This window comes from Protopterus annectens, chromosome 3.part1 (genome assembly GCF_019279795.1).
Source record: "Protopterus annectens isolate FY-2018-M chromosome 3.part1, PAN1.0, whole genome shotgun sequence".
NCBI classification, from domain to species: Eukaryota; Metazoa; Chordata; order Ceratodontiformes; family Protopteridae; genus Protopterus; species Protopterus annectens.
Window position 1 is genome coordinate 286,208,257 of NC_056732.1, and position 26,469 is coordinate 286,234,725.

Here is a 26,469-nt window from a genome sequence, read left to right on the forward strand (position 1 = left end):
TCAGACATGACAAGCTTCAGGGAGCAATTGGATAGATGAAATTCAAGGTTAAAGCAAGGGCTCCATCCTGCACCCATACTTGTTAAGGTTGCATCTTTCTGATGTACCATTTTCATCTGAGGTTTTCTATTGTTATAAGCAGATGACTTAAAATGTAAAAGAACTTGATGAAATTGACAAGTTGGGCACAGGAGAATTATATACTGATAAATATAGAAAAAAGTAAGCATATGAGATTTGGTCAATATAGATAGAAGGGTGGATATTTAATCCAGCACATAGTGAATCAAACTACGGATTCATTTAAGGACCTGGAAATTTTGGTAGATCGAGTTTTCAGTTTTTCTAATCATATCAATCTGCTGGTCAATGATAGTTATTAAATTACAGATGGCATAAAAAGTTTTATAAAGTTAATAAGTTAATACGTCTGACTTTTCAGTTCATTCCCAAAATAATACTGTTATTAATGTTGTTCCCAGTGCCAAACTGCTTGGTGTCATCATTGACGATAACTTAACTTTTGACCTTCATATCCAGAATAACATAAAAAAACCATCAAAAGCTAGGTGCCCTCTATAGGCACAATTACTTTCTCACCTTCTCTGCAAAAACAGCTCTTGCCTCCTCATTCCTGCTTCCTATACTCCTATACGGCGCCCCCATCCTAACCAATATTCAGTCCTTCTTAAAAACTAAACTCAATACACACTACAATAAAGTTGTCAAATTTGCTACAAATGCTAAATTGTCCTCTCACCACTGTTCCACACTACAACAACTTAATTGGTTGGAACTTCCCCATTACCTCACATACCTACAACTTACTACTGGCCATAAAATCATTTACTTCCCAGAAATCTGCCCAGCCCTAACTGACATCTTAACCATCTACCATCCAAATTGACGCTTAAAGTCAGAAAACAATATACTACTAAATACTGATAAACCTAAGCTCTCAGCTGGTCAAATGCATTACTCTTTCACTGTCTCCAAGCTTTGGAATAAACTCCCTCCTTCCATAAGAACTATCAGTAGCTCCACTGCTTTTAAAAACTCCCTTAAACTTCTCCTCTCATCACATTGGATATGCACCTGCACCCTTAATAACAATTCCATTACCTGACCTCCTCCCCAAAACCATCTTAGCCTATCTCTACACCCAGACTTTCTTTTCCTTCCTCTCCTTTACACCTGCTGCTTCTGCTGACACTAGCCAGTGCCATCTCTACTCTAAGCCTTCTGCCTCTGTTTCCTTTATACAATCTTCTCTCTCATCTAACAACCTTACCTGCCATCCACACCTTCTATTTCTATACTTCTACCATGATTTTAACAATTTTCTGCCAATGTCACCATGTTATACAATGTTATCACCTCACTACTGTACTGTAATTCGTGCCATATTATTGTATGCTGTTATTCACTTATCTAATGTACTACCACTACCTGATATATTCTGTATTATATGTTCTTTTATGTAATTACATGTGGAGCTTTTCTCCCTGGGCCTCCACTGAAAATGGGCTCATCTCTGGCCCAGTGGACTTTCCCTGTAAACAAATGCAATAAATAAATAAATAAATAAATAAATAAATAAGTTTAAGAAACAGAAATGATGAAATCTTAGTTAATAAATTACAGGCTGCATAAAATGTTTTATAAAGTTTAAGAAACAGAAATGATGGAATCTTAGTTAATAAATTACAGGCTGCATAAAAAGTTTTATAAAGCTTAAGAAACAAATGATGAAATCTTAAGAGTTAATAAATTCCAGGCTGCATAAAAAGTTTTATAAAGTTTAAGAAACAAATGATGCAATCTTAGTTAATAAATTACAGGCTGTATAAAAAGTTTTATAAAGTTTAAGAAACAGAAATGATGAAAGCTTAGTTAATACATTACAGACTTTTTAAAAAGCTTTATAAAGTTTAAGAAACAGAAATTATGAAATCTTAGTTAATAAGTTACAGGATGTATAAAAAGTTTTATAAAGTTTAAGAAAAGAAATGATGAAATCTTTGTAAGGTATATCATATGGTTTACCTTTACATGTGCGTAATGCACATGTGTGAAATGCAAAAGTCCAAAAGGACTTTTTTAAGTTCTCGGAAGGCCGAAAACAAAATGCATCGAATGTGCAATGAGCAAATGCACAGTAACATTCGCTCATTGCAGATTCTGCATTTTTGGTGCGGGTGGCACTATCGGAAAGTGGACTCTTTCCTCACTGTAGTGCGACCTTGGAGTTAGAATAATAAAGTAGGGGGGATGTGGGGGGTTATTACGCTATATCTTTTGATTTGAAGTTTGAAAATCAGCGAATCTGGTTTTCGATTTGTTAATTTTCAAACTTCGGTGCAGATCGGACTGGCGATTTTCGTCATTCCGGTTCGCACAAAGAACTGTTCGGTAGGTTGATTTTCAACCTTTGAAAGGTAAACCTATCATACCCCTGCTATTGGAAGTGGGTTTGGCATAATGTTTAAGGTCTTCACATTGAAGATACAAAGAACAAGGTTTGTTTCTGACCTTGGGTTACTGGCTAGACTTAAAATTGCCATGGCAGTTAGCTGAGTATTTACCTATGACCCTATGAACCTATGAACTAGAATATGGAATATGGAAAGCTTATGAGAAAACTAGCATGCGTAAATTGTAGAGTACAGTGGAAATATCATGAATGTGAATGCTTAAGTTATTATGAATGATTTCAATATCTGAGCTTTACCACACACACACACACACACACACACACACACACACACACACACACACACACACACACACACACACACACACATATTTAAGAGGAGACCTTATTCAGGTATGAAGGGCATTTAGAGTCAACTCGGGATGCTTGGGGTAATCAAAGAGTAGAAATCATCAGGCAATATGTGTAGGAGATTATATAGGAGTGAAAGATGTACTAGTTGGTTCTCTGAGGCAGTAGCTGAAGCCTGAAAAAGACTAGCAAATTATGTTAAAGCAATAACTAGTTCAGATATTTCTGCCACCAAAGTGGACACTTACTGTGTGGATCAGTGTTTTGGAATATTGGCAGTCTAAAAAGATGTTATTGCCCATGACTGAAATATTTGCATACCAACATATAAATCCTGAGGCCAATAATCAATTTGTTTCTGGTTGAAAATGCTTGATATGCTCCAGATGTATCCTCAAGGAACTAGCTGTCACGTGACCTGTGTTAGACCTTGGATCATCAGACTTCAATGCATAAATATTACGCCACCTCCCAAAACAAACCGACTGTTCTTAGTTCTAAACATCATTGAAGGAATCTCAAAAAGCATATTTATCCCTGCTCGCAAGGCCTTCATGTACATGATGTTCATCAATGACTCAGCCACGTAATGGCCAGAAAGAACTATCTATACCATCTCAGTCATCATAGTCGCTAGGTGAATAAATGAATAAATAAATAGTAAATGCTTGTTGCAGTAACCACTGGAAATATTTTACTTTATAAGGTACATACATTAGTTTCATTCACACAGAATGAATTGAGTAATATTTTCTTGTTATGAAGACTTCAAGCTCTTAGAAATGCACATTTGCTGCTAATATCATTCCCAGAGGTTCTTCAAATTAATTTATTTTGTTTCATATTAAAACAGCTTCTCTACAGGTCATTATGTGTCAGGTGTCCAAGCACAAGATATTGAGGAACAGAATGCTGATGACCGTTTTCCATAGGAAATCACTGATGGTTCAGTTTCTACATACACACTAGCAGTAATTCTTTCATTTTGGGATATTTCTCCCTTTTATGTGTTTCTGTAACTGGGGAGTCAGTATATCTAAGCTTGGAGGTTTGTGTGTGGGAGGGCTTGCACCTGCACATCGGGGGTGCTGATGGCAATCACCCCTAAAAGATGCTTATAATTTGAGTTTTAACCCTTTTGAGTTTCAGGCATTTGTTTACAATTTTTAAGGCTTTGAAATTTTGTCTGTCAAGGTTTAGTAGTGCATGAAGTCCAGAAAGTTTAACAACATTACAGAGGATTTCATAAGACAGTTATTAGCTATGTATATGCACTTCATTTATTTAAGATAGAAAAATTTACTTTTATGATAGCATGGTTATTTCAGCTTCTAAATTCTTCCTTATTTTATCATGTAGCTCATATATCGGTCTCTTTGTAGAGGAAATTTTCTGATTTATCATACATACCCTGAAGAACCTACATATTGCACAATAAAGTTTAAAATAATTAGTAATTTTAAGATATAGATATACACATGTAAGCACATATAGTTTTTCCTTATAAGAATCATAGGAACCATACGGAATATAAGAGAACTGAGTCTTACGAGCATTTATACCTTGCTAGTACCCAACCTTAAACTGTTCTTCTTTTTCAAGGAGGGTTACACCAGTCAAGCCAGGGGTGAATTTGTGAAAATGCATCCAATCTTCCAGTTTCCATTTGAAGGAAAATAATGACTCACACAGATTACTTTGCCATGGGAGTCAAATACAGGGGTGGAGAAGGTGGAGTATAATGAACCCATCATGCCACTGTGTTTTATTTATTTGCTGATGGAAATTTAGATACCTGGTATTTGTGGGACTATTTGATTAGTGGAGATAAAAGAGATCCAGGACCACCGGGTCTCTAATGGCACAAGAGGCAAGTTACAGATCTCTACTCAAAAATCCATAAGGTACAGAATAAACTGACAGTACTTCCTATCTTTTCTGGTAGTTTAGGGTTTTAAGTCAGTGATTTTCTTAGCTAGGAACCTCTGAGATCTTTCTAGTTCTTTGGTATGTGTAGTGAGGTATATCCCAAAGAGGGCATTGTATTCAATAATTGTACTAATTAATGAAAAATATAAGGAGTCATTGATCTTTTTAGATCTGAATGACCACCCTTTAGCTATTAACTGTGCTACGTAAAAGGACATTCTGACTACTTTTGTGATATGATGATCAAACAAGAGGAAATTAACCCAAGTTCCAAGGATTTTAATAACCTTCTCATTTTGGAGAAGGGTGTCTATTTTGTATGGTTGGAAGAGGACTTGCTTACCAAATGCAAAACCATGGAAAGAATTATTATGAAAGTGGATCAATAATGACATAGGAAACCTCCAGACACTGGACCCAGCCTCATTTGTTTTTTAAAGAGCAGTTCATGCCTACTTAACCTGGTGGACTTCTTTCAGAAGGTCATCAAAGCAATGGACAATGACAAAATGGTTCACACTGTCTACCTTGCCTGGTCAAGGTATTTAACACAATGCCCCATTCAGGTATTGTTGACAAACTGAAGAGCCCCTACGTTACCTAGTGGAGAACCAGCTAGCTCACAGACAGGACTCACAAAGTTAGAATTGAGGAATGCACCTCTACAAAGAGGCCAGTCACCAGTGGAGGGATTAGTCCTGGGACTGCTCCTTTTTGGCATCTACTTTTCCAAAGCTGAGACCAATGTCAAGGGCCTCTGGCTGACACAATTTGCAGTCAATTGCAAATTAGGAGCAGTCATAGAATGTCCTAGCAACACTAATGTTCGCCAGGAAGGACTGACAGACACAAATAACTGGTGTCAGAGCCATGGACTAAAACTAAATGCCAAGAAAAGCATAACAGTATCCTTTTTGAACTCACATACCCCTGATAACTACTATATTGACAACCCCCCCATACGAGTTGACCCAGTAGTCAGGGACTTGGGGAAACACGTAGAGAGTAACCTAGTCTCTGACCATCATATGTCTACAGTAGTAAGGAAATCATTCTATGTTGTGCATTTATAAACAAAGTATGGTATCTAGGTCCAAGGAAGTCATTATTCCACTATATTTGGCATTCATCAGATCTACTGAGTAAAATTCCCCTTTGGTATACAGCTAACCAGGCACGTCCAACAACTGAAACATCCACAGAGGTACCTCAGTAAAAGAATGCAGGGCATAAGTAACGTGCTATGCAGACCATTTCAAAGCCCTATCACTGTATTCTGTCTCCCATAGACTATTAAGAGGAGATCTATGCCTGGCATACAAGACACTATTGGACACCACCCTGATGGATTTCCTGCATATCTGCAAAACTAACAGCACCAGAATTACCCATTCTAAAGACTTAAACTTTGCCTGTGATATAAATTCGACCTACTAGAGATACAGGTATGTATCCCAGCAGAAACCATCCCTTCTCTGGAACAGGCTCCCCATCTATGTGAAACAGAGTTCCTCCCTAACCAAATTCAAGTGTAACTTGGACAAGTGGATGTAGAATTTAAAATTCATCCCTAGTTTGGTACTTCTGTCTGCAATGGACACAGACGACCTGTAAATGATTCATTTCACAGGCCCCTACTTGTAAATGTTTCATCTCCCAAGCCCCTGCCTACTCTTATCAAGCATACTGGAATTCATTAGAGATTTGAAACCTATGCACCTATTGCACTGTTTAGCATTTAATTTGAGCCCACTAACAGTACATGGCTGTTTACAAGTGTACGTTCTTGCTGAAGGGAACTTGAAAGTTTTTTTGAATGGTGTGGAGATCAGAAAAGTAAATGATAAACAAAAGAGTCCCCTGTGGAACACAACTGGTCATGTTCATGCTCTCTGGTAAGGCACCAGCTACCCACTCCATGTGGTTTCTGACTTTTAACCAATTTGCTAACCCTGGAGATGCAACTTGCATTGTTAATCAGGCATAATAAAACATCTATCAGGCAGAATAAAAATTATTTAATGTATAGCATAACCAGATACAGCGCACATTACCTGAAAGTAAAAACAGCACATTAAACCAAATCCATCATTACCTCTCAGCCCAGTTGTGCACTCGCATGAGTAGCTATTTATTCCATTAATGCACCTTCCAGAGCCACATGGATTAGAACTGCAGGCATCAGTAACTACTTGACAAAACTGCCCTTCAAAGCCAAGGGGGCACACACACAGGTACTCTCCACTTCCAGGTGGCCAGTTAATATTTGTAACACATGATCCACCATTTTGACAATCGCATGGTTTAACAGCAACCTGGAATACATGCATAAGAAAACAAGCACTTTACTACTGGTGTTGTCTGGATGTATTTTTTAAAAATATCAATGAGCTCTGTAAAAAAGTGAAGTATAGCCGCCAGAAATCTTAATTACCTTTTTTAAACATGCAGCCATCTACCGTGAGAGATTCACATGCACAAAGTGGGCTATGTTTTACTAAAATATAAAATTCTGCAGAAAACATTCCAGTAGGGATTCTTATGTACAAAGTGGGCTACTACGTACATCCTTAGCTGATACAAAACCTTTTTTTCACATAACTTGTCAAGGCTCATGCTGAAACAGAAGTTCAGTTATATAAATTGTTGTATATAATACTGAGGTTTCATAAGTTCCTGTGATATTTATAAAAAATGGTAAAAAACATTTATCCTACTAAATATTGAGGACATTTGTCATCATTCTTGTTTTACTGATCAAATCAAAACAGTGAAATAAAACAGGAAGATTAAAACTCAAGAGTGGAGACACACTTCTGAAGGATGTGACAGTCTTTAATGATCGGTTCTCCTTCTGTAGTCTCACATTCAATACATTGACATGATTCCTTTCCTCCTTTTTTAAAATATTCCTTCTTGCACTACAGTGTTAGTCTTATACCCATAGAGGGCATACACACACGCACGCACGCACACACACACACACACACACACACACACACACACACACACACACACACACACACGCACACACACACACACACACACACACACACACACACACACACACACACACACACACACACACACACACACACACACACACGCATATATATGCCCTGTAATATTTAGATAGATATATAGATAGAGATATAGATATAAAAAGATATATAGATCTATATATTGAACAAATGATTCAGAATGGGGAGCAATCTCTACTTTTATATGAATGTAATGAGTTGCCACAATTCTCCTGGTGGGGATTTACTCACATATTATGGCAAGCCTGAACACCTATCTCTGAGACAACACAGAAAACAGGTTATGGTGAGGTATGATCGGTAATGTATTTATCCATGAAATTGAAGCTTTGGGAGATAACATCGGAAGACACTAGATTCACTGTATAGTGACTTATTCAGCAATAATCCGTGATTGAATGTGGGTTTCACAAGATTTAAATACAGTTGGCATGGTTTGACCATAAAGACAAAGCCCAAGTGATTAGGCAAAGACAACTGTGGGTAAATGGGACAAAGGAGCATAGTAAAATGTTGTAATGTACAGTACATAATGAACTGTAGAAGTGCAGAACAAATACCACTAAGGATCCCAAATGGTAAAATCAAAGATTTTAATAAGACTGAATGCTTTCATCTCTCTAAGCAAACTTCATCAGAATAACCATGTAACCAACCATCAATTCTTTTATACTATGCTTCCAGTATTTATATTGGATAATTAAAAACTTTGAATAGTCATTTACATTTTTTTTTAAAGATACAGGATGTTAAAAACACATATACATATAAGGTTATAAGTCTATGTATTACTCAGTAAATAAGGCATACTTTACTTAAGGAATGCAGATCAATAAAATAAGTCATAATTTTTCAGCCTTCATAATCAAAACTGGTGCTATAAAAACATAATTGTTAAGCCCTGGGGAGAGAGAGCAGATTTTACCATTTTGGATCCTCAGTGGCGTTATTTTTGCACAGTACATAATGACCATGATGCCTGCTCCCCCCTTCTCTCTCCTTGAACAGTACATAATGACCATGATGCCTGCTTCCCCCTTCTCTCTCCTTGCACAGTACATAATGACCATGATGCCTGCTTCCCCCTTCTCTCTCCTTGCACAGTACATAATGACCATGATGCCTGCTTCCCCCTTCTCTCTCCTTGCACAGTACATAATGACCATGATGCCTGCTTCACCCTTCTCTCTCCTGATCTCCTCTCTGTAATCAAAATAAAATGAATGAGCCTACTGGGTGACTGAAATCTCATGACAATGAGGATATAGTGTCTAAAACAAGATAAGTGAATGATTTAGAGAGTTCAGCCTTAGCAAGGAACAGATGGTAATAGAAATGGAATGGGTCAGCTGATGAAGAAACTGGTTACCAGTCCATAACCTTTCATAATGACATAAACTTATGTACAAGCAATGGAAATGGCTTTAGCTTCAGCCATCAGAAAAATGCACTGCATTCAAGATGACTTTGATATTTTACACAACTAGTAAGTTAGGGTTGTTTACCAGAAAATCACAGACCTCACTGATGTATGTATTGGAAACATGCACCTGTGATGCAGATACAGATGACTATGGTCAGGTGTCTGATTGTAACTTATTGTGTGTTCAAAACACACACACACACACACACACACACACACACACACACACACACACACACACATATATATATATATATATATATATATAAAATCTCTCTCTCTCTCTATATATATATATATATATATATATATATATATATATATATATACTGACTAAGGTTGCAGGTGATTGGATTGCAAACTGGGAGCAGTCATAGAATTCCCTAAAGACACCAATATCATCCAGGAAGGACTAATACAAATAATTGGTACCATAGACATGGTTTACAAAATAAGAACTGTGTAATAGTACCCTTTGGGAAACTGGCTATTCCAGGAAACTACCTCATGGATAACACAACCCTAAGAGTAAACGCATTAGTCAGGTATTTGGGGGGGTGTATGTAGACAGTAACCTGGCTTTTGACCAACAATAGTCTTAAGATATGAAAAAATCATTCTATGTTTTGCTCAACTTATAACCAAAGTTATGGCATCAAGGTCCAAGGAAGCCATCATTCCACTGTACCTACTCTCATCAAACCTTTCATCAAGTTCAGTGTCCCCTTCAGTATACATCTGACCAGGCACATGTAGCAAATGGAACATCCACAGAGGTTCCTCACAAAAAGAAAACGGCATAAACAACATGTCCTATGCAGCTCAGTCAAAGCCCTACCCCTGTAATCTGTCTTCAACAGATTGTTGAGGGGTGACCTATGTTTCGAATACAAGGCATTCCAGGATCCCATTCTGACAAATCTCTTACATATCTGCAAAACCAATAGTATCAGAACTACTAGATTAAGTGATGTAAAACTTGCTTGTAGCATAAATAGGATATTTTGCAGGGACAGGTACATGTCTCAGAGAATAGCCCTTCTCTGGAATAGGCTTCACATGCATGTGAAGCAGAGTCCTTCCCTTATCCTATTCACATATAACCTGGATCAGTGATTGGGAAACCAGAACTTCATTGTCTGGCTTGCTATAAACAGTGTCTGCTACTTCTGATTACTTACAAGCTTGCTGTTCAATGAATATGACTATCTTGTTGGCTGAAGGAACCATGCAGATGGAAGTGGGAATATCCAAAAACCTCCTACAGGAGCTTACTAGAGATGGGTTCCTTGAACTATTCTCCCTTCTTAGTGATTGGTTTTAGGATCCCCACTACCTTGTATTTATATGTGGGAGGTATGAGAGTCTTCCCTATTGCTGTAGTCATTGTCTTTGGTTTCCATAACCTAACTCGTGGGAATAAGATTTAGCAGACATTAGTGATCTAGAAAACTGAATCATGGGGGTTATAAATCTATTCAGTTACATGTCAGATAGAAGGAGCATGCTGAAATGGCTGAAAAACTGGGACAGGGCAGGATGAACTGATGACTCTAAATTCCTGACCATTTCAATGGTTCCTGGGAAATAATCCTTTTCTCCTAGCCCTGATTTTGCCATCACAACTGAATGTTCATCTTCTTGTGTAAAACATGTCAGAGGAGTGTAAGAAGCCTCCTGTAAAGATCTTGTCCTAGTCAAATCTTCTTTTCCCTTCCCTGTCTTATCCTTATTCTTAGATTTAAGAAACTCTGATCTTTGAGTCTCTTTCCTATTTTTTCCTTTCATAGTCAAAAGGTCAATCACCCCCACTTTACTTTTTCTTTCTTTAATGGCCCTATTACAAAAGACAGTTATACAATGACCCCCCCATTAATATTCCAAAACGTGCATGCTGATTGTTCAGTGTGCCCGTTGTAAATCTCACAATATAACAATGGAAAAAGGTCCAGTCGACCAAACTTTTTTACGTTGGTATAAGGTGTCCAAAACTTTTTTTTTAATTAAAAAAAAAACGGAGCAACGCAGACTTTCTTTTCTCCATTGTTTCCATTTCAAAGTATTGATGTACTGGGTATGTGTGGGAATGCTAGTCCCATATGCATGTGCAGTACATCAAAACAAGGAAGCAGTATACCACCACCGGAGGAAGAACAGTAATGCGCCGTTATACAAAGACATTATTTAAGAAAAGTAATGTCATTGTATAATAGCAATAACCGACTCCATGGTTGTGGTATATTCAAATTTACCCACGGTTGGCTTCATTTAATCACTCGGGCTTTGCCTCATGATTAAACCATGCCAACCATAGGTAAGTCTTCAATATACAGCACCACGTCATCAGTTATTGCTTAAATATATAACGATCGGAGGAAAGATGGTAAGTCCCTCACCAAGCAACACAAAGTATATGAGGATCAGTAGGATGGAGCTTGAGTCCACATCTTTCACATCATTTCTACCCAGATACTTCCTCCATAATGCAACACTTCATATTAATAAATAAGTAGAAACCAGAATATCCTGAATAAGCACCCAAAAGTCCAAGATAAAAGCATATCATTGTGTTGTCAACATTAGCACTTTCAGGCTACAACTTGCAAAACATGTAAGCAGTTTCTGTTTTTATACTACTAGCCCAGAAATAAACAATGACCAAGAGGAACTCATGGAAAACCTTGCGAATAATTAAATAAATAAACAAGGATCAGAAAGAAGAAGGGTGTGGCATCTAAGCTGATTGCTAGGAAGGTTTGTTCTTATCAGTGATGGTCACGCAGTACGCAATCCTATTTAACTATTGGGAATGACAAAAATAACAGGAAATGAAAACACAGCCATTTAAATAAAGGGAGTGATGCTGGAGATGTGGGGTCTGAGGCACCTCTGCTGTGAGGAACATGTAGGTGTTAATGTGAAGTACAAAGCATTACAGAATTAGGGGTGGGAGCTGCAGTGCGGAAACACTTCATTTCTAACCTGACATTTGCTTTTGGTTAAGTTCTGTGTTGAAGAGGATGGATAAGATCACCCCAGATTCTAGTATATTTTGCAGAGCAGTAGAAAGGCATAGTGAGTACCAAACATTGGATTGTTAATTCTGGGGCAGCAAGTGTGTAGTGACTTTTTTTCTACATTTACTTTCACTTTTAGAATTCCCTTTTCACAGAAGAGGGGCAGCTTTAAGTCTTATTAGTGGCATACAAGAAAATATATAGATATTGGTATTTTCAAACATTCTTATGGTGGTGCATATCATACTGAGTATAAGTAATCTAACTGTATCATTAGAAACTGTAGACACTCCAGCGTTTTAATGGAAATTGGGCACAGATAGCTTCCTTTCAAATTGTTAGCCAATCTTAATCAGATCAAGTTATACAGAGACAAAAATGCTCCAAACAAACATTGTACTGTTTATCTAGTTACTCCTTGTTGACCAGGTTAATCTTACTTGGTTAGCTGCCTCTTTTTAGGGGAATACAAGGTAGCTAGCAGGAAATTTGGCCAGGGCACTGTGGAGCTTGGGGTCTATATTCAAATATAGTGACTATCCATAATACCAAATGGCAGTATACCAAAATGACATCAATGGACCAGCTTGTCACTGAAATATCAGTATTTTTTGGGGTCAGGTGTTTGCCCTTTGCCCAATGTGGCGAGATTTTGGAGTTATATGTATAAATTGCAGGGGTGTGGGGGTGCAGGTGGCTTTCTCCTCTGCAAAAAAAGCTGTTTTTTGCTTTACCAGCATTTCAGTGAAAAGCTGCTTCGATGTTGTGAGCTTCAATATACTGTTTTTCAATACTGCAATCAGTCGGTATCTTGATATAGACTCATAGGACTTGCTCTACTTTTTTCCTGTAGGCACTGTCATAGTCTGAAGTCATGGAAAATGGCATTCATATAGAGCTGGAGCATAGGGAGCAGGAATGCTGTTGCATACTCCTTGGAAGGATTTATGGAATGAATGTCCCCAAGGAAGAAATGAGAGACTGAACGGTGGCATTTCAGTACTGCAACAGACACAGCTGAGATCACATGTTGTGGTTGTACTGGATGATTCTATGAAAAAAAGACTGTGACCAAACAACAGTTTGACAGAGAGAGCTGCATGTGATTGGAATTAAATCAACAACTGGTGAATTTATGTAGTACTTGGTAGCTGTTCTGCTTGATTTTGTTTCATAAGAAGTTATGGCTCTTATTCACCTTAGTTCAGAGTCATTATGTGACACTGATATTATGACAAAATGATTTGTTGGAAGGAAGTAGTCCTCAGTGGCTTAGGCAGTGGTGGAGCTAACATGAGAGAAGTGGGATTAGAGTGGCTGATGATTGCTTGTCCCTGTCCTGCAAAGGAGCCATCATTGGTCAACAAGGGAGGCCCGTGGCTTCCATGCTTACTTAAGCTGTGACTAGCACTGAAATGAAGGATTACCTGCATGAAAGTATGAGTATTGCTTTACATCCAAGCACAAAGTGGATACCACAGTTGTGGCAGGTAGGTTGTGGACTTACAGCAGGAACCATTGGTCCATATTATGCACAGTGCTACTGTTTCATCACTTGACTATCACCATTGAGTGGAACAAATGGACTGACAGACTCTTGTCCGATGTCTTAACAAAAAATAGGTCACACAGGGAACTCGGTGAGGAAGCTTGATAGAATAGGGGAATTGACCCCAAAAAAGCTAAAAATAATTGAATAGAAAGGGGCATAAGGAATGCACTGCACAAGAGACTTCTAAAGAACTACAAAATGACCTTCCAAGATTATTTAATGTTTCATTCAACAAATACTTTGATTTACAGTAGAGTGGGAGAGAGCAGATATTTTGCTCTGTATGGACAATATAAGCAGAAAGAAGATACCAATTATTTATATTAACCACAACGCCAGAACTATGAACTAAAACTCTACTTAAGGTAATACTATATAACAGCTTGGTTCCATTGCATAAGAAGGTTCGAAGAACACTGTTCTGTATATGAATGCATATGTCAATTTAACACATTTGGATTATCATATCAGCAGGTAACTTGATGCAAGCTGAGCTGGTAAAATTATTTACTGTGAGACATAATAATGCTTGCTGTGTGAGATCAAAAATTGGTCCTACTTAGATTTATAGAAGTCCATTTACCACAAGCTGCCTCTTGGATAAGTAGTATCATGCACCCATGTGGTGCTTTATGCAATATGGTTATGCCTCACATAAAAACACCCAAGAAATGAATGTGACACATTATTGCTATCATGATACAGGAAAGTAGGAAATTCCAGAGTAGGCAGTGAGTGGGCATTACTTTATGGATAATAATGAAAACACTATCATCTGTCTAACAGCTTTCAAAACAAGTACTTTTACAGAGAAGCAATTTGTTTCTGCCAGTTGTATGTTTGATAGTGCTAAGTGCATTACCAGCTTCGAAAGCCAATAAAACACTTCAAACTTTTGTACAGTTTTTTTTCTTTTTTTCTGTATATGACAGATAAACCTCCATGCACTACAAAGGATTATGATGAGGAATCTGATCATTACCAGCTTTATGTGTTCAACATGGATGCCAAGATACACCCCTTGAGCTCCACTCTTGAGGCCAGTTTCTTGATATCCATGTCTTGAAGCAGCAACAGTACTTATGCACTTATGGCAAGAGCAACAGCCCAAAACAAACCCAAAATTCAAAACATTATACATCGATAAAGGCTTGTGGCCGAAACTGGTCTGTTGACTGCTTATTGACTTTAATAATGAAGTCGCTTATAACCTCTCACTTGAGTGCTGGGCTTTTTGGGTTTTGAATCCATATCTTGAACTCATAACAAGCTGGTTATGAATGCAGACCCAGTCATAATCATCTATATTATGTACTATCTCCCAACGTATCCTCACATATTCCATGTATTCTATACTTTGGCGTATTTGTTGTTTTTTGTTTAGTTCCAGGTTACATTTATGATTATTTCTTTTTATTTAATACACCATCACAAGTACAAAGCAATATCAGTATTCTAGATATACTATTTTTTTGTGGGAGAGTGTTTTTTATTTATTTTTTTATTTTCCTGGAGTCTATTCCAAAAGTCTTGTTCTCGGTGTAAGAAAATTCCTCCAGTAAAGCACAATGGAGTAAGTCACTTACACAGAGAACAAGTCTTTGGGAATCTGGCCCATGTATATTTGATCGGTGGGAGGCATTGTTTTTTTTTAATTTATTTTTGTTATATTTTATATATTTTTTTCTGAGATGTGCAATCTAGTTTTGTGTTTTTGTGTTGAGCTATGTTTCACCAAGGAATTGTCTTTCATTTTGGGTGCCACATATATGTTAAGGTCACTTTAGGGGACTAATGTACACCTTTTTTGTTTAATGTAGTTAGAAAAAGTTTCTTTTTGATATATATATATATATATATATATATATATATATATATATATATATATTTATTTATATATATATAATTTATATTTATATTACTTTCTTTTTCAGCAGCTCTGGGTTTAGGTATTAGCCTGGGTGCAAATTTTACTATTTGGTGGCTATTGTCACATTCAAGAGCAGACTGTAGTGGGTAATGAATTCATATTTTCATGCTTTTTGGCTGACAAAATGTTTTGGGTAGATTAGCTGTATCATGAACGGTCTAAACAAAAAGATGAAAATTGCTATTTCATAAGGATATCATTGGGCATGATGATAACCATATTGTTCGGATTAATAGTTTACTGCAATTTTTTGTTTTATTTTTGAGTATTGTTTTTTTATTTTTTTGCTTACCTTTTCTGTGATGGTTGTATTGTGTGTTGAAGATGTATGTTAGGTCTTCAGTTATTTTTTGAGTTGGTTGTTGCAGTTATGTGTTTAAGCTTGCCGATTTTTCCTTGAAGTTCCTATAAGACAAATCCTCAAGATCTTTTGTTTTGGGTTATATTTTCTTGAAGTCCTTGAGTACTGTTACCTCTAATTGCCTGCAGTGGTCATCTATGAGAGAAAGAGCAGAATGGAAAATATTCTCTAAAATGCATTTTTCCTTCTCCAAGTCATTACAGTCTTTGAGTTAGTATATGTAAGCAAGAGTGATGTGTGGGTTACAGATGGATTAGTTCTTCTGAAAATAATGTGCTTTTTAGGAGGGCTATGTTTTTTATGTTTTGGATATGGCAGGAAATATTGCAGCTAGCACCTAGATGGATTTTGCACATAAACAGTTTAATCCCAAGTAATCATAGGTGAAGCTTTAAACTGCATATAAAATGTTATTGTTGCTTCTGCATTTTATTCTTAAAACTTTTTTAAGGCTGATTTGTGTAACAAGTTTTTACTGGTCAGTATTAGAGTTTTTGTGCTTACTATGTTGGTATATGTTTAACTCTGGGTTAGGTCTGTCCTGTAAATGACAGAACATAGACAGAAGTATGATGACAGGTACATAGTGTATCTGTGAAAATAATATTGTGTAGAGACTTATTTAATTTGCAGTGACTGGGAGACTGAGTTTATTTTTTGCATTTTGTAGAATTCAGGTATTTCTGTATGTTTATTTTTGAGTCAGGATAGTTTAAGCTGTTATAATTGTTGCAGGCCAGATAAAATAAATCATGATGTCTACACTATTGTAATGACTTCCTTGTGAGTGTTCTGCAGCCACTGGAGCCTCAGCTGCTTGAATACCAATAATTCTGAACCTGGAACTGAAATGTCTGTAACCCTCTTTGACCAACTGCTCAAACTTTAACTTGACTTCATCAACGCAGCTGGCACACCATCTGCTCACATCCTAGGAGATGGAAGCAAGCCAGTGTTCACTGCAGACCAGCTAAGTGAAGGACAGGAGCCGGAAGGGTGCTGTAAAGTTTAGGGTGGGGGACCGGGAGTGGGGGATGGATTTTAGGTTTAGGGATTGACAGGGACTTTAGGATTAGGGAAGGGAGATAGTGATTTTAGGTTTAGACTACTACTTCTACTTTAGGAGGAGAGGCAGAGCTGCTTAGAGGAAATGCCCCATAGAGAAATGAAGAGACTTCCTCTACCATCAGCGCATCACATGTCCCTCACCAGTGCTTCAACACGATCCAGCTTCCATCCCCCACTAAGCTGTCAATTATCAATCACCTATTGACAAGTCATTTCCCATCACTAGGGCAAGGGGACATCATTCAAGCAGTCATTGGGATGTTCACGGATTTTCTGTTTTTATACCCGTGGATGGGAGGGGGAAGGTGAATTTAGGGTTAGCCAGTGAGTGGAAGTTTTTAGGGTTAGAATCAGGTACTGGTGTGGGTATTTAACATTATGGGAGATGGGTTAGTGAGACTTAGAACAGTTGTCAAAACGAGAGAGTGGCAGTAAGGATGTGTCTCAAGGAAATGTGTTTCAAGCACATGAAGTAGACCTATTCAACATATCTTTATAATGTCCAAATTTCTAATATCTATAGCTGGGTTTTTTTATTTTCACCTGTAAAAGCATAGCTGTTTCTGGTTTCATAATAACAGTTTAAACATTAGATGTGCTTTTACCACGCTACTAAAATTATGCTGTCACAAGTGCATTTTGAAAATGACTTCATAGATAGTTTTCCTGTAGCATGTGAAACAGCTTAGTTAAAATGTTAAAATATTTCATAATCTGAAATTAAACAATATCTGGAGAAAGGAAAATATTATATGTCAGAGATGCTTCTGAGTTGTGTAATTTGCACAGGTTTACTTTAATGCATTTAGTGTGCCTGTTATTTTACAACCAGAAGAGTCAATAATTTTATTCATTTTTTTATTCACTTTCTGACTGGCAATCTTTTAAAATGTTGGAACTTGCAATGCCAAGTCTTGAAATGTGGAGGCTGAATGTTGAATCTACAGATTTTCATATACTAAGTCCTATATTGCCATTTCTCAAAATATTCCTTTATTTCCAAGGTACAAGTTCAGAGGGGTAGGGGTGGGAGTATTCCGGGAGGTACAGTGGGGCAGGAGGCATGGGCATGCTCATCCACTGAAAAAAAACAAGTTTAAAATGGAAGAGCAATTCTCAGTATTCACTTTCTCCTCTATTTTCTGTCTTTTTTTTCAGTTTTTCAGGACTCGGAGTTGCAAGCTGTTTCTTTATTTTACAGGTTTTGTCTGCAAGTATGAATAATATCATTATTTATATAATTGTTTATCTATGTCAGATTTCTCAGTAACACCATTGTCCATTTTAATGTGCAGCTAGAGCATTATAGTTTACAGTCTAGGTCAAATTGTTTATATTTACTGACCAGTCATCTGTGAGTATATATATATATATATATATATATATATATATATATATATATATATATATATATATATATGGATCTACTTTCAGTGAACGATCCACCGAATTTGAGTTACCCAACCTTAATCCATCCACACTCTATTTAAACGAAAAAACGGACTGTGGAATTCCTTTCACAGGGAAAGGAACCACTTGACCACCATAGTGAACTGTGCCCTCTCCCCATGTAGTGAGATCTTGGAGTTGGTACATTTAAGTATGGGGGGTGTAGGAGGCAGAGCCCCCCACATGGTGGGCTAAATTGCTTTCCATCTTGTTTCATTTGCATGTTGGTCAAGTGGTTCCTTTCTCTGTGAAAGTAATTTGACAGTCCATTGTTTCATTTAAATAGAGTAACTCAAATTCGGTGGATCACACTTTCATTCAATGAAAGCAGATCCATATATATATATATATATATATATATATATATATATATATATATATATGTGTGTGTGTGTGTGTGTGTGTGTGTGTGTATGTATATATATATATATATATATATATATATATATATATATATATATATATATATATATATATATATATAAAGTATATATGTATAATTTGCCATTGTTGCTTTTTCTCCTGTCTACCTCATTACCTGTCAATTATCAATCCCCTGTTGGCCAGTCATTTCCCATAACCAGGGCAAGGTTCGACTGGAAGCAGACATCATTCAAGCAGCCATTGGGGTGGATGAAGGATTTTCTGTTTTCATAGCCTAACTCCTGTGTTCATATGGTGAAGCACTGGGGAGGGATGTGTAATGTGCCGATGGCAGAGGAAGTCTCTTCATTTCTGTATAGGCCATTTCTTTTAAGAAGCTCTGCCTCTCCTCTTAAAGCAAAAGTAGTGGTCTCTTGAGGTTTATCCAGCGAGATCACAAATCCCAGCATAACTGAGTGCATGCAGTTCTCACCTCCCTTTGGAGCTACATCCCTTAATGCCTTCCCCCTCCTTGCCCAGCTCTTCCAGTTCCGTGGCACCTAATCGAATCCTGGTCACTTAGGTCAAAGTTTAAGCTCCATCTCTTTGCACCATGAAGACAGGCATCACTGTTATTTTTTTTTACATATGTAGCTTTATTACTTTCTTTATTGTCTTTATCATAAGACAAACTTCCCTCTCCCTCAGTGTAAAATGAGAAAAGCATTTGGTTTAATAATTATTTTTCTTCAATTATCCTGTTCAGCAAGGTCATAGAATGGTATTTGTAACTGTCAATGGTGATGCAAAAGTGACCTTCAGTCCTTTAACCCAACTTACCTTTGTTTCTTGAAAGGAAGATTGTATTTATTCAGCATAATAAATTTCTCTAATAGTGGTAACAAGGTCCTAGATGAAGGCTTTTGATACCATTCTTCATGTGGGTATTAATAACTAGCTCACACAACTGAATAGCAATCCTTACACTTTTCATTGGACTACAAACTGACTCGGAGATGTAACTCACCTTTTATCGTCAAAACATGTTACTAGGAATGTCTCACAAGATTCTGTCTTGGGCTCCCTACTCTTTGATATCTGTTTCTCTGATGTGAAAACAGAAGCCAGAAGACTTTGGCTGGCCAAGTTTTCTGATAATTAAAGATGGCTTACGGCTGTGAATTTTACTTCTGATACCCAGATTTTAAAACTGGATGTAATCTGATAAATGGTGTGACCATCACAGGCTCACCCTCAATGTTAAATATGCGGACTAGTAATTTATGAAAAATGAAAATGCCTACTTCCTAAAATATAAGGGATACTCTCCTCAAAACCAATCATTATAGAACTGGGTGCATTTGTTAGCAGTAAGCTTTCTTTTGACAACAATCTCTGGACTGTGGCTAGAAAATCTTTCAACTTACCTTGCTTAATTTGCAGGCATCTCCTCACGCATCAAGGAAGTCGTAGTTCCATTATATGCATCCTTATCATTAGACCTATCGCCGAGTCCAATGCCCCATGTGGCATACACTTCTACTTGAAAGATCACAAATGATTTTCATGAAGGAAATCATGTCCCTATCGACCTTAAGCTACCCTGAAAGAGTAAAAGCCATTTTATTGTACTCTGTCTCATACTGGTTATCTCTAGTTTGTATTTTTCCCTGAAAAGACCTCCATCACCACATAAACAGTGCAAAACAGATTGATAGTAGAATGCGTACATAACCTACCACATCTCCTTTGGTAGAGCAAATTCTTCATACATATAAAACAGAGTATTACCTTGTTTGCTTTTAAATCTATACTCTGCAATTAAATGGGTGACCATATATTCAGTCCTGGAGTATGTGGAAATAGTCTTTTAGGCTGGACCACTGGTTATTTGAGTTATTTGGTTACGCTTCTTTATCAACTGAAAGCTTGGTGACCAATTATGAATATGCATAGGATTGTTTTTGTACAAGATTATTTACTTTCCTTACATATGTAATTTTATTGCCTTCTTTAGTTTTGTTTTTTTTGCCTTCTCTTGGAAGAGGTAGGTGTACTTCTTACATTGTTAATAACTACTTTGCTACAATTTTGATTTCACAAAAAATAATTCTGGGGATGTACATTCTTTAAGGTGAATTTTTTATTGTAAAAAATATTAATGTAATTTCTGTTTTAATGCTCCTTTTCCTTTCTTAAAGAGTATGTATTCTAATAGCCAACCTCTGGCCTTCTTCATAAACCGCATGACAAATTCAGAAGTCCCTTTAACAAACACCAAAACAGAGTTGATTATATCAGTACATTTTCAGAGAAGAGAAGAAAACAGCTAGATGTATGCATACTATGACTATACTTTTTGAAAATATGCAGTAGCATTAAAACTGTTTAACTGAAGAGTATTGGCAGGTCTTTATGCCAATACATTTTGATTTGATACAACTGGACATAAGACAGCAAGTGCTATAAGAATGTGAGTGCATGTTTACCTCTACAGCTATAGTGGTCTTAGCATTGCAGTCATCTGTAATAGAGAACACGAATGACTGTGGAAGTTGTGACATTGCTTTCCATATAAGCAGTCCAGCAGGAGAAAGACTGGCATCTTCAGGTGCAGAGTCCAGAGTAAATACTACCGAGGAACCTTCTGGATCTGTTGCTGTGAACTGGTACACAAAGTTTTCTCCATAAAATGTTTGAAGCTTTTCATGTGGTTTTTGAAGCACTGGTGGATGGTTGCCTGTAAAGTAAATACAAAACCTTAGTAATAATAACAAATAAGCACAGAAGGCAACTTTGTCTCCCTACTATCTTTACTGCAACACAACCCAAAAACTAATATGATCACTGGCATCTTCAGCCTTTCCTTCTTGCTGTGGTACTAATATACTTGCTTCATCAAATGAAGTTTTTAACTGTCTGACTTCTATAGCATATGATCAGTGTTATCTATCTATCTATCTATTGATATGTTTATATATACATGTATATGGCTATACAGTGGATATAAAAAGTGTGCACACCCCTGTTAAAATGCCAGGTTTTTGTGATATAAAAAAATGGACCCCAATAAATGATTTCAAAACTTTTCCTACCTTTTATCTGACCTATACCCTGTACAATTCAAATGAAAGACAAACAAATCTGTTAGGGGAAATATAAAAAATAAAAAAAATACAATAAGGTGGCTGCATAAGTGTGCGCACCCTTAAACTAAGACTTTGTTGAAGCACTTTTTGATTCTGCACACTTTTTATATCCACTGTACTTCTAAATCCCATAATTCCAGAATCCTGAAGATGATAATATCGAGATGACAATCATGAAACTTAAAATACCGAACTATGTAAGTTTTCCCAGGGTAAGTAAACACTTACCCAACATGACAGTAAAACATACCACACTATCTAAAACTCACTTAGGTGGGGGACTACGGCCCCTACACCTCCCCTAATTATATATACGAACTCCAGGATTGCACTACAGTGTAGAAAGGCCATAATTCTCTATGTTGGGCAAGTGTTTACTTGCCCTGGGAAAACTTACATGGTTTGGTATTTTAGGTTTTGTGAATGTTGTCTTGGTATTATCATCTTTGGGATTCTGGAATTATGGGATTTAGAAGTAGACCCATACATATATATATATATATATATATATATATATATATATATATATATATATATATGGGTCTATATTAAAAGACTGAATGTTCACAACCACAAATACGACAAACGCGACACATAAACATCGAAATACGGAACACCAAACGGATTTCATTGGCCAGCAGGGTGTTCATGGGGAAGAGGAAATATATCCTTTTCCCCACTGTAGTGCGATATTGGAGTTGGTATATATAAGTAGGGGGGTGGCAGGTGCAGTCCCCCACATGGGGTGTGCAGGGGGACTTGCCCCCCTGCAAAAGTGTGTTTATTGAGGTATGTTTAAGTAAGTTTTACTTACCTGTATGGCACTGTTGTTTTCAGAAATGGGTTCGGCATTCCGTATTTTGATGTTTAAGTGTTTCGCTGTTTCAACTGTTCGGTGTTTACGTGTTGCAGTTGTCGTATTCGCGGTTGTGAACATTCGGTCTTTTAATATATACCCATATATCTGTACTGCTCTATCTCTTTATACATATGTATGTATATATGAATCTATCTACATGTTTTTCTATCCAACTCTCTATTTGTCCTGCTGGTACATACCAGACAAAGAGGTAATAAAATATTTATATTGCACTGTTCACATATAATTAATCAGTAGTTTGCCGACTCCCATGGTGCATCACCAAAACTTCCAAAATTCCCCTAAACTTGCCATGTTTACACCACTTGCTAAAAACTAAAGTAAAAATTCACACATTTCACATGCAAAATGAAGGCACATATACAAACCTACAATGCCCTATTCCCCCAAAATGCTCCTCAGATAAAAGGTGCATCATAAGAAAGTAAAAAATGTAAAGTAAAAGAAAAAAATGAAGTATAGACTGCATTCCCCTTTCATTTTAAAGTAAAATAAAGTAACTTCACGCTGGGTGTATAATCCTCAAGAAAACAACAATACTCAATTAAATCTGTCCCCGACAAGAAAAAGTAGTAACATCTAAAATAAGAAGTTAAACTAAAGAGTAAACTATAAATAAAACGCTGACCACAGCAAATTATATGGCATTACTAGCAAGAATAACTAAACTAATTAGGTTAAACTAAACAATAAAACTAACACATCCATCTATAATAGAAAAAAAGTGAACTGACTGCCAAAAATGATTAAAAGTATATCAGAATGGTTGACTATTCACATATTGGTTTTTAATGTCATTAATTCATTCATTTTAATATATTTTTAGTAAAGTAGTGACAAATGTAATACAATTTCTTAGCCTTACAATTTAGTTCTGCTGCTGCTTAGGTATTATATTTTAGTTTTTTCAGAGTAAAAAAAGCTTTCATAAGGTATATCACTTCATAAGAATCTAAGCAAATTACTTAAAGCCCTATTATGCATAAACCTAAGCAGTTAACACGGCCAACCAAAGCCAATGGGAAACACCACTCTAATATAAAACAGCACATAAAAAGGACAATAACATTACATAGAGCTCACACACACACACACACACACACACACACACACACACACACACACACACACACACACACACACACACACACACACACACACACACACACACTCTGGAGAAATAAACAGCAGCAAAAACAACTTGGTTGGAGAAAATCTTCCATTATTTGTGACATGACACAGGATACACTGGAACCACGCACAACAAACTGCAGACCAGGGGCTTTTACAGTGCTAACTGGTTCTGTGGAAACATGTTTTTTATGTAAAGTGAAACATGTGACAAGACATTAGGCCATTTAAAAATACAAACAAAATGATGCCAGAGTAGTGAATAAACATAGCAACCATGCCAAATTAAACAGATTAAAATGATTGGAAAAATAGAAGCCTAGAAAAATACATTGTACACAGTTTTATACAAAGCTCACAAATACAGCATCCAAATCTTTTCTTTCCTGTACAAAATGAAATGCATTTTTTAAGATGTATCTGTAACCATCTATAGATCCATTTATGTATATATATATATATATATATATATATATATATATATATATATATATATATATATATATACTGTACTACCTGTAATCACAACTATGCAGGTAAAAGTTGCATTCTCTAAAGCCAAAAATACAGCATCCATGGGACCGGACAACATCTCAGGCTGCGTTTTACATGAACTTCAGAATGAACTGGCTCCCCACATAAGCACCATGTTCAATAATAGCCTCGCATCAGACTTTGTGCCCACTGAATGATGCACAGCAACAGTTATCCCACTCCACAAAGGGGGAGCCACCACTGATCCCGGGAACTATCGCCTTTTAGCCTGACGAGCCTGGTCTGCAAGGCCATGGACTGTATCATCTTGGAACTCATAACCAAAGACATTGGTAACCTCCAAACTCTGAATCCCACCCAATTTGTGTTTGTGAAAGGCAGATCATGCCTCCTGAACCTGATTGACTTCTTTGAGGCAGTCACCAAAGCCGCAGATGAGGGTAAGGTGATTCACACAGCCTATCTTGACCTCGCCAAGGCTTTCGACACCATCCCCCATTCTGGAATTATAGCTAAACTCACTAAACTAGGTATAAATCCCTACGTCACAAGATGGGTTGACAACTGGTTCACTGACAGAACCCACACTGTAAAAGTTGCAGACTCCAAATCTGAACTCAAAGCAGTGACAAGTGGAGTACCACAGGGTTCTGTCCTGGGACATCTCCTGTTTGGTTTCTACTTCTCTGAAGTACAGGCTAGCACACAAGGCCTCTGGCTAACAAAGTTTACAGATGACTGCAAACTAGGAGCCATAGTCAAGTCCCCAAATGATGTGGACATCCTACAGAAGGGCCTCGCTGAGACAGATGCCTGGTGTCAGAACCATGGCCTCAAGCTCAATGCCAAAAAGTTCAGTGTCATCGCCTTTGGTAAAAACTCTGTACCCATGAACTACCACATAGGCAGCAATCTAATTAATACCAAATGAGTGATAAGAGACCTTGGGACTCAGATGGACAGTAGTCTCTCCTTTGATAGTCACATCGCCACAGTAGTCAGGAAGTCCTTCTACATGGCACACCTTATCATAAAAGGGTTCTCATCCAGGAAAAAAGAGGTCATTGTTCCCCTCTACTCAACACTCATTAGACCCATTATAGAATACAACACCCCTTTTGGAATGTACCTCACAAGACATCTGCAGCAGCTGGAACGACCACAGAAGTACCTGACAAAGAGGATTACTGGCCTCAAACAAATGCCCTACACTGAGCACCTCAAAAAACTCTAGCTTTACTCCGTAGTATATCACCTACTCCGAGGTGATCTCTGCCTAACATATAAAGCTGTCAAACCCAGATCTGTTGGACATGCTACACCTAAAGAAATCCCAATCCCTCCAAGCTACACGCTCTAGGGACCTAAACCTTGTCACCACAATAAAAAGGACATGCTGGAGGGATGGATTCCTGTCCCAGAAACTTCCCATACTCTGGAAGAGGCTACCCATCTATGTCAAGCAAAGTTCTTCCTTAGCACTCTTCAAGAAAAATCTTGATGAGTGGATGGGAAATAGGAAATACACCCTGGGATCATGTCTGTGTCTCTGCTGGAGAGTGGCGCAGGAAAATAACTTTCTTGGGTGGCTTAAGCCAAGGAACCTTGTTGGCTAGGCTTACGTAGGCCCTTGGGCCAATAGCCTAGTACCTACCTATGAACCTATATATATATATATATATATATATATATATATATATATATATATATATATATATACATATATATATATATATATATATATATATATATATATATATATATTAAACTTTTTTTTATGTTTTTGCAAGGGACAGGCTCCCCCCTGCACCCCCCACACTCCCTGCAAATTAAATATACCAACTCTGAGACTGCACTACAGTGAGGAAAAGGGTAAATTTCCTGATCTGTCCTGTA

General features: G+C 37.1%; 1 protein-coding gene across 1 annotated transcript in view; it reads right to left on the reverse strand.

Moving 5' to 3' along the window:
• The window catches only part of VWDE (von Willebrand factor D and EGF domains), a 740,920-nt gene that overhangs the window by 345,539 nt on the left and 368,912 nt on the right, over positions 1–26,469 (reverse strand). The window contains exons 15-16 of the mRNA XM_044066200.1: positions 21,408–21,658; positions 6,810–7,029 (exon numbers count right to left, since the gene is read on the reverse strand). Of these exons, the coding sequence (XP_043922135.1) occupies positions 6,810–7,029; positions 21,408–21,658 (471 nt within the window). The remainder of the gene's footprint in view (positions 1–6,809; positions 7,030–21,407; positions 21,659–26,469) is intronic.